The 9588-nt window shown below is 39.0% G+C and overlaps 1 protein-coding gene across 1 annotated transcript; it reads left to right on the top strand.

The window, feature by feature from the left end:
* Positions 1-653: 653 nt before the first annotated feature.
* On the top strand, positions 654-8248 carry LOC114043207 (filaggrin-like). Its single transcript, XM_027862238.1, has 3 exons — positions 654-728; positions 2720-2880; positions 4358-8248. The coding sequence occupies exons 2-3, from the start codon at positions 2743-2745 to the stop codon at positions 7349-7351; spliced, it is 3132 nt and encodes a 1043-aa protein (XP_027718039.1). The 5' UTR covers positions 654-728; positions 2720-2742; the 3' UTR covers positions 7352-8248.
* The last annotated feature ends 1340 nt before the right edge of the window (positions 8249-9588 follow it).

The raw sequence follows: 9588 nt of genomic DNA on the forward strand, positions 1-9588 counted from the left end.
GAAGGAAGGAAGGAAGGAAGGAAGGAAGGAAGGAAGGAAGGAAGGAAAAGAGGGAGGGAGGGAGGAAGGATACAGAATCAAAATGAACCAATTTCAAAAGAGAAATTTAATAGGTCATTAATGAACTGTCACATAAAAAGTAACCAGAACCAGAAAGAGTCAAAGAAAAAATGCTCCCAGTATTACATAGATCAATTGATCTGGTTTTGTATATATGTGCATACATATATATTCACATACACACAGTGGTTCTGACCCCCAACCTATGAAAGGATAAGAAAACGAACTACAGGTCAACATAATAAATGAACATGGATATAAAAATAGAGCAATAGGAGACATTGCCAGAATCTACTCATCTGTAAAATGAGGGGTTTGAATTGGAGGACTTATAAGGTCCTGCCCAATACTGTAGGATCCTATGGTCTCTGCCCTCAAGGAGCTTATGATGTCCAAAGAGATCCTTCTATAGGCCATTGATAGGTGGAGTTGAAACCAGTCCAAATCTGGAAACTGTCAAGGCAGTAACAAATACATTGGGTAAACAATATCCCTGGAGACAGAGGTGTAGCTGGGTTTGGCTGTAAGTGAATCAGGGCATACCACATAAAAGGTGTTACCTTTCTGAGATGGACAATTAACCTAGTATAAAAAGCCCAGCATCCCAGATGGTTGGTACCCTGAAAACTGCTTCACTTCACATCCTCTTTGCTTCTTCATTGAACTGGGTAAGTTGGTCTAGATAATCTATCTAAGATTATAGACCTTGATAGGTACTAAGGAGTAAATCTAGAAATCAGCACGGACCAGCGAAGAGAGAATTTAGACAGAAAACTTAGGCTTTAATCTCAACTCTATCATTTCATAGCTAGATGACATTTGGCAAATCACCTAAACCCTGTGAGCCTCAGTTTCCTCATTTATAAAAAAGAAGGGGATTGAACTAAATCATCTCTAAGGTCCCTTATTGTTCTGATATGCTGCAATGCTGTGATATTATAACATGCTTGAGTACAAGGAGCCCTTGGAAGCTTTGCTGTTCATGTATCTTTAAGGCCAGTTGATACTGATGAAAGTTTGTCTCTATCTTGAGGAAAAATGAAGATGGAAGTTTGGTTCTTCTAAGATTTCTGAGTGCTCTGCATTGCTAGAATATTTAGTTTAAATAAGTTTAGGAGATGAGGGGGAAATAATAGGGGTTATTTTCTAATACGTCAGTTCTTTAAGTATTGTCTCCCCAATTGGACTGTAAGTTCCTTGAGGGCAGAGATTGTCTTTTGCTTTTTTTTGTATTCCCAGTGCTTAGCACAGTACCCAGCACATGGTAGGCATATAATAAATTTTTTATTGCTGTTCATCCTTCTTTCTTTTATTTTATTTTTTTAAATTTTTATTTATTACTTTTTTTTAGCTAGGCAATGGGGTTAAGTGACTTGCCCAGGGTCACACAGCTAGTAAGTGTTATATGTCTGAGGCCGGATTTGAACTCAGGTCCTCCTGAATCCGGGGTCGGTGTTCTATCCACTGCACCACCTAGCTGCCCACTCATCCTTCTTTCTTGAAGAGGACCAATGACATCATGTCTTGACTTGAGCATGAATTGGATTTGAGTGAGGCAGAGAGCCTTGCTTAGTTATCAGCCTCGATTGATTGATTTAAGTATAGATATTTCCTATTAACCACCACTCAGCTTCCTTTGATTGGTGCCATTCCACTTTCATTTCTTCTTGCTAAATGTCCAAGAAAACTCCAGGGTTTCTTCCTGATGGTGGGTGAGTAAGAGTGTTTAGGTTAAGTATGGAAATAAGGTAGTGTCTAAGACCTGATCCATGGCCATCTTCTCTGAATAATTTCCTCTTGGTGAGTTTCTGGTTTTATCTACTTTCCCTGGCTTAAACACCCTGTAAGATCTAGGTGTTAGTCAGTGGTCCAAGACCTCTAGAGGAGACAGAGATTCTTCAGCACCTTGTGTACTGAAGCCACCTGAGACAATGGTTAAGAAGACCAAAATTTCATTGGCTCTAGATTGAACCTGGATTAGAGATTGGGAAACTCGGCTTTCACTTTTGTTTTCACTGGCTTTCTGTTTTACCTTGGATAAGGCATTTAGTTTTGGTGTGTTAAAGGGGCTCTGCCCTCTTCTCCCTAACTGTGTAAAGGAGAAGAAAAAAAGATATAAAATGTTTTTACCATTCTTTTTATTGATGAGGGTTACTGATGGTAAAGAACCTTTAGTTAATACCACATGAGGATCAGTTAAAGGGACTAAGGTTGCTTAGCTTAGGGAAAAGAGAAGATGGGGGCAGGGGTGAGATTAACTATAGGCTGTTTTAAAAAATTAGAAGAGCTGTCTCATTTTAAAAAAAATTAGACTTATTTTCTTTCAGTCCAAAAGTAGAGCCTGAAGAAATGGGTAGAAATTTAGGAGGCAAATTTATCCTTGATGAAAAGATAAACTTCCTAACAATTAGGGAATTCCAAAGTGGAAAGGGATTCCCCAAAAGGTAACAAGATTTCTTTGATTGGAGGTCTTCAAGGAAAGGCTAGATGATGACTTGTCAGGTATGCTTTAGAGCAAACTCTCCTTCAGGTATGGGTTGGCCTAGATGGTCACCGAGGTCCCTTCCAACTCTGATATTCTATGATTGTGTCATAAAAAAATAAGATGTTGAAAGGAAAGAAGAGGAATGACAGAAATGTGTATTTTTTTTCTATTCAGGTTCGCATAAACTTGCACAAAAGATGTCTAGCCTCATGCAATGTATTACCCATGTCATTGACATTTTCTACCAATATGCCAAAGAGGAAGGGGAGTGTGACAAACTAAGCAAAAAGGAACTGAAGAAACTTTTAGAAGAAGAGTTTTACCCAGTTATAAAGGTAAGAGATGCATGCCAACATCAAAGGTCTACATAGTCATGTTTTAGGGAGTTTTGTTTTTTGTTTTTTTGGTGTTTCGAGAAGGGACTGTGATTTCATTGGAATAGAGCAGAGGTGTCGAGACCCACAGGCATAGGGCACAAATTCCATGACTTTCCAGAACCAGATTCATATGTAATTGGAAATTATTTAACAAAACAAATAAAAATACAATGTAGAAAATGTTAATTTGTCTTTTTCTAAGTCAATAAGTAGCTAGCAGGTATCTGTTTCTATTTGAGAGTTTACTACCACTGATTAAAAGAATTCCTAGAGAGGAAATACCAGATAAACCAACATAGGTCTGCACCTGCTTTGCAACTTAGGGTCTTAGAAAGTCTCAGAGTTAGGGGTGAAGTTGTTATCTTGATATACAACCTCAGGATCTGAAAAGTAACAAATAAAAAATCCATATACCTGATAACCCATTTGTAAGTCCTCTAGATAGAATTCCCTGGAATTCTACCTGGAAGGAGTAAAGGATCAACAAATGTTTGTGTAACTGAATTAATAGAACTGGACCAAAACCAGTAGAATTGAATCAATGAATTTCTTATTGGACTAAAGAGAGTCAATGGTGGGGGAAAAAAATGGGAAGAGGACTAAATTCATTTTCAGTGGCACCTAATATTCTCTCTGTGACAGCTAGGTAGTGCAGTGGATAGAGTGCTGGTCCTGACATTAGGAAGACCTGAGTTCAAATCTACATACTTACTAGTTATGTGACCCTGGGCAAGTCAGTTAACCTTTGTTTGCCTCAGTTCCTCAATTGTAAAATGGGGACAACTGGGGAAGACAAACCACTCCAGTGTCTTTGCCAAGAAAGCTCCACAGGGGTCACAAAGGATTGGACACAATTGAATGACTCAACAACAACAAAATATTCTCTCTGTCCTTCTTCATTACATAATTTGAAACTCCTACCTCCAACTTAGGCATAGATATCCAGTGTCATCACTATATCTCTGGTTCCTTCTAACATTAATTAATTTGAACATTAATTTATATCAATAAGCTACCTCTCCCTAAAGAAGAAATCTCTCCTAGAAAGAGCAATCATTACAGATAGGGAGAAGTAAAAAGGAACATCAAAAGTTTGTATTCAATTACAAGAAGGACCCCCATTGATCAAGTCCAGAATATTCAATTATAATTTGGTCAATTTAATACTTGATTCATTTTAATGAAAATGTAGCAACTACCTTACATTCACAATCATCTGCAGCTACTCATACTCATCCCTCAGTAACCTCTCTGTGTATTGCTATTCTTTGTGAACCTTCTTCTTTTTCTTCTTGGTCTCTATGGACATCAGTTGCACAATATTAGCCTACATCAGCCTGGAGATATTCCCAGTTGGATCCCAGCTAGGTATAATAAGTACCCATATTTGCATAATGTATGATTTACTCTTCCTGTATTCTTTTCTCTGATACAGAAACCAAAGAATTCTCAAGTTGTGGAAGCTATCATGCATATCCTGGACCAAGACCGTGACAATCAAGTGGACTTTGCTGAGTTTCTTCTAATGTTAGTCAATCTGGCTCTGTCTTTCAATAAGACTATCAGCAAAAAGTATTGTGAAGCATCAGGGTCAAAGCACAAATTCCAAGATCACCATAACCAAGAAGAGCAGAGTGAGACAGAGGAAGAAAAAGATGGTTCTGGTTCTGATCAATCAAATGCAGAAGCAGAAGAACTTCAATACAGTTCTAGGCATTCACAGGAGAAAAAAAAGCATAGGCACCACTCTCGGTCCAGTTCTCCTTGGAAGAAAAGGAGAAGTAGCTCACCAAACTCAGAACACAGAGAAGACTCTAGGAAAAGACACCATAACTCAAGGAAGAGTGAGAAAGAGAGAAATGGGCTCAGCTCAAGAAAGCAGGGGGGAAAGAGACACAAGTCAAGTACAGGCACTGATCATCATAGATCCAATGCAGATGGTCAGTCATCTAGACAGGAGAGAAAGGGGTCTAGTTCAGATGGTCATTGTGGGGAGAGTGAGAATCAACAAACAGGCTCAACACACAGGAATTCAAAAAGCAGTAAATCAAAAAAGTCAAAGAAACAAGATAAGGGAACAATTGGTCACCACACATCAGGGAGTGAATCTGAAAGGCAAGAAGACGTTTCCAGACGGTCAACAAGAAGCAGGCAACAAAGGCAAGGACAAAGTCATGGACAGTCAAGATCCAGCAAGGATGGGAAGTTGGGTGACAGCCATAGCCATTCAAGTAACAGTGAAGAACAATCAAGAGACAGCCCTAGACACTCATCATCTAGTCACAATCAATCCTCATCCACTTATGGAAGACATGGATCAACTGCAAGAAGAAGAGAAGCAAGTGATAGTCAGGCAAGTGACAGTGAAGGACAATCAAGAGACCACTCTAGAGACTCAATTTCTGGTCATAGATGGTCTTCTTCTACACACTCAGGGTCCCATTCTAGCCCCAAAAGGGTTTCCAGTTGTGATCAATTCAGTGATAGTGAAGGTCAATCAGGAGATAGCTCTAGACAGTCCAGATCTGGTCATCAATGGTTTTCATCCTCTCAGGGCTCTAGTACAAGAGGAAGAAAGGGATCCACTTCCAGTCAGACAAGTGATAGTGAAGGACAAACAAGAGACCATTCCAGAGATTCAGTCTCTCATCACGGACAGGCTGCATCCACGGATTCAGAGTCTAGGTCAAGCCAAAGACAGGGATCCAGTCATGGTTCATCCAGTCATAGGAAAAGGCAATCAGGAGACAGCTCTAGACAGTCAGGATCTGATCATCAATATACTTCATCACAGGAAGGACAGTCTAGTTCAAGGACAAGAGGAAGCCAAAGATCCATGCATGGACAGGTAGGAGATACAACTGAGCACTCAGGATCTGGTCACAGAGAGCCTAGTGACACCAGGACATTGGTAAGACAGGGATCCAGTCATGGTTCATCCAGCCATAATAAAAGGCAATCAAGAGAAAGCTCTAGAGAGTCAGGATCTGGTCATCAACAGTCCTCATCCAGTCAGGGACATCATGGCTCTAGGACAAGAGGAAGACAGGGATCTATTTCTAGCCAGGTGAGTGACAATGAAGAACAAACAAGAGACCACTCCAGAGACTCAGTCTCTGGTCATGGACAGTCTTCATCTAAATACTCAGAATCCCATTTAGCTAGAAGACAGGGATCCAGTCATGGTTCATCCAATCATAATGAAGGGCAATCAGGAGACAGATATAGACATTCAGGACTTGGTCATCAACAGTCCTCATCCAGTCAGGGACAACCTGAGTCAAGGACGACAGGAAGACATCAATCCAGTGACAGCCATAGAGTCTCTGGTGCCTCTCAGGAGCATTCACTAAGTAATGGACAACTGAGATATGGCTCAAGTTACAGTTGGAAACATGGTAGCTATGGGAATACAGACTATGACTATGGACAGACTGGTTATGGTCACTCTGGAGACAGTAGGACCAATAGTAGGAATTCTAGTCCTCAGCGGCCAGACCAAATGACACTCATTAGGCATGGGCATTCATGGTTCAGACATGATTATCCTGATTTCAGCATGAGTACAGGAAGTCATGGGCATTCTGGGGCAAGCCATGAACAGTCAGGTGATAATATACATCATGTTGGACCCAGCACCATTAGAAAGCAGAGATCAAACTCTGGCCATTTCAGTGACAAGGAAGGACAATCAAGTAGCCAACAATCAGTATCCTCTCCTAAACAGTCTGGGTCTGGTCGTAGACAATCAATACCCAACCACAGAAAATCAGGGTCCAGAACAAGTAGAACAAGAAGGGGATCTGATCCTGGACAGTCAAGAGATAGCCAGGCCAGAAGTCCAGGGAGACAAGAATCAAGTCATCATCAGTCAGGAGATGGTTCTACTGTGGGTAGAGGAAAGCCAGAATCCAGTCAGGGACACTCAGAGACAAGCCACAGGCAGTCAGGTGACACTCGGGATCACTCTGGGTCCCAAACATCTAGAAGACATGGATCTAGCCATGACCAATCAAGAGATAGCTCTAGACAGTCAGGATCTAGTCATGGACAGATAGGTCATGAGCAGTACAGTAACAGATTTGGTCACTCAGAATCTGGCTATGATAAGGCAGAGTACAGGACACACAAAACACACAGATCTGGTTCTAATCAATCTGGTGATAGTTCTGGTCAGACAGCAATAAGAAAGCATGGGCATAGAAATCCATCGGGTACTAGAGTCACAGAGGGTACTAGCAAGAACAGATCAGAGTACAACTCCAGTGTAACAGGGGAAAGTGGGAGACACAGACAAGATGTTGTTGGTCTTGGAGATCAAGAGGTAATTAATTTAAAGGAAAGAACTTACTCAGGCCTCTGCTACCCCTGTAACAGTACTCCCCTCTATGCTTATGTCCAAGAGCAAAGGAATTATTACTACCACTAAAATACAAGTAGAAGACCAAGTAACTGAAATATCAAGTGAAGAAAAAAAAAAAGATTTAACTAAGTTACTATTTGTGATATTTCTAGGAATAGGGTTTTTTGTTCTTTAAACAGAGAATCCTACTCCATCTTTTCTATTTGCTGTTGGGTTTTGGTTTTTAATTGAAACTTCTACTTATCAGTGGTGAGTGTTTTTGTTCCTTGGTTATAAATTGGTGAACAGAAGAAATTAATAAAATGAGGAGCTAACTATGGGACAGGATTTATTTGGAACAATATTAGAAATCAATTTGGGACCCTGGGGAATGTATAATTGATTTTTTCTGAATCTGAGAACTCAATTTTTGTAGCTTCTTTGTGTATTTTAATTAGCATCTGAAAGCTGATCACTCTTCTTCAAGGAGTTAAGTGTGAATATATTACTATGGACCTGGAAGCCAAAGTTACTGTAGGCAGGGCTGCAGATCAGCATTTTATTTGCTCATCATGGTCACCAAACACTTATAACATCTTTGATACTCAAACTGAAAATCTTCATGAGAAATTGGTGCTATGCCAATCTCTCTAGCCAATGCACAAGGAAGTTATCTTTGAAGAATGAAGACTAACCTATTTTTATCCAACAGAAATATCAGCACTAACTTGACCTTAAAATAAAGACACTCCCTCAGAAATTATTCTAGGTTGGAAAACAATGGAAAGAGTACGACCTAAGGCTGATCTGCATTACACTTGCCTTTCCAATCAGAAGAATATCAACAAAAAGGAGAAAAAAGAGAAGATGTACATTAGTACTGTAGGGCCCTTATTAATGGATTGATTCATTGTAATAACCTTGAGATTATTAATATTCCCTCAAATCAGTAGATTTCATTAAAATATTGATTGATTGTCATAACCTTGAGATTACTGATATTCCCTCAAATCAGATTTTATTAAAATTGAAAATAAACAAATAGTAATTAAATACTGTTGTTGAATGATATAACAAAATAAGAGATTAAAAATTCAAGTTATAAAAATCAGTTAAAAGGAGGAGAAATCATTCCTCTTTCCAAATGCCATGATATACTTAGAAAACCAAAAGATTCAGCACAGAAAAAAACAGGAATAATTAATAGCTTTAGTTAAATGGTAGGAGGAAAAATAAATCCATAAAAATCATCAGCATTCATATACATTATTAACAAAATTCAAGAAGAATCAGTAATAAGAGAAATTACATTCAAAATAAGTACAAAATGGATAATCTATCTATCAGTTATTCTACCAATACATATGCAAGATTTATATAAACAAAATTTCTAAGACTCTTTTCACATATAAAAGAAGATATAAATAGATCAAGAGATAGTCAGTGTTCAAGATTGTACTATTCTGAAGAAAAAATAATAAAAGTCATAATACTATCTAGATGAATTTTCAGGTTCAGTTCTATGGCAATAAATTTCCAAGGGCACACTTTGTAAAACTGGACCAAGCAATGATAAAATTTCATTTTAAGAGTTAAAAAGTGATCTAGGAACTCAAGGGAAATATTGGAGGAAATAAAGTAGGAAAGAAGAAGACAGAAAATTACCAGACCTCAAATTGCCTCGGGAATTTCCATCATTTGAGGGTTTAATTTGGAGACAGAATGCTTCCAAAAAGACTATGATATACAAAACAGTACTTAATCATCAATAAATCATTTCTCATAGAAACAAAAAGGAGATGGGTGGGATTAGGCAGGGTTGTATCAAGATGGCTAAGTCAAGTGCAAGTCAGAAAGAAAATGTATCCCTGCCATAGATGAGGACTGATCTTTCTATACATTTAGAAGCTTGAAAGAGAGAAGGGTTAATAGGACAGGAGAGAACAGACACGGTGCAAGATTACTCCACCAGCCTTCAAGGCCACATGTGGCCTTCTAGTTGGTACAGCCTTCTCACTGAGTCCAAATTTTACTGAACAAATTCTTTTATTAAGGAGATTTGTTCTGTGAAGTTTGGATTCAGTCAAAGGGCCGCACTTGAGGATCTAGAGGGCCACATGTGGCCTTGAGACCGCAGGTTCCCCACCCCAGCATCCAGACTCCATAAGTTCATTTTACGGTAAGAATGAGGATAAAGCCTCTCCCCAATAATAACAGCTTACATTTCATAGAATTTAGATCTTGAAGGAAGCTTGGATATCATTCAATGCCACTTATTTTCTGTTCCTACTTTACTTTGATGGCCACAAGCAGGTGAGCATACT

The sequence above is a fragment of the Vombatus ursinus genome, unplaced genomic scaffold (assembly GCF_900497805.2).
Source record: "Vombatus ursinus unplaced genomic scaffold, bare-nosed wombat genome assembly UNPS02014768.1, whole genome shotgun sequence".
NCBI classification, from domain to species: domain Eukaryota; kingdom Metazoa; phylum Chordata; class Mammalia; order Diprotodontia; family Vombatidae; genus Vombatus; species Vombatus ursinus.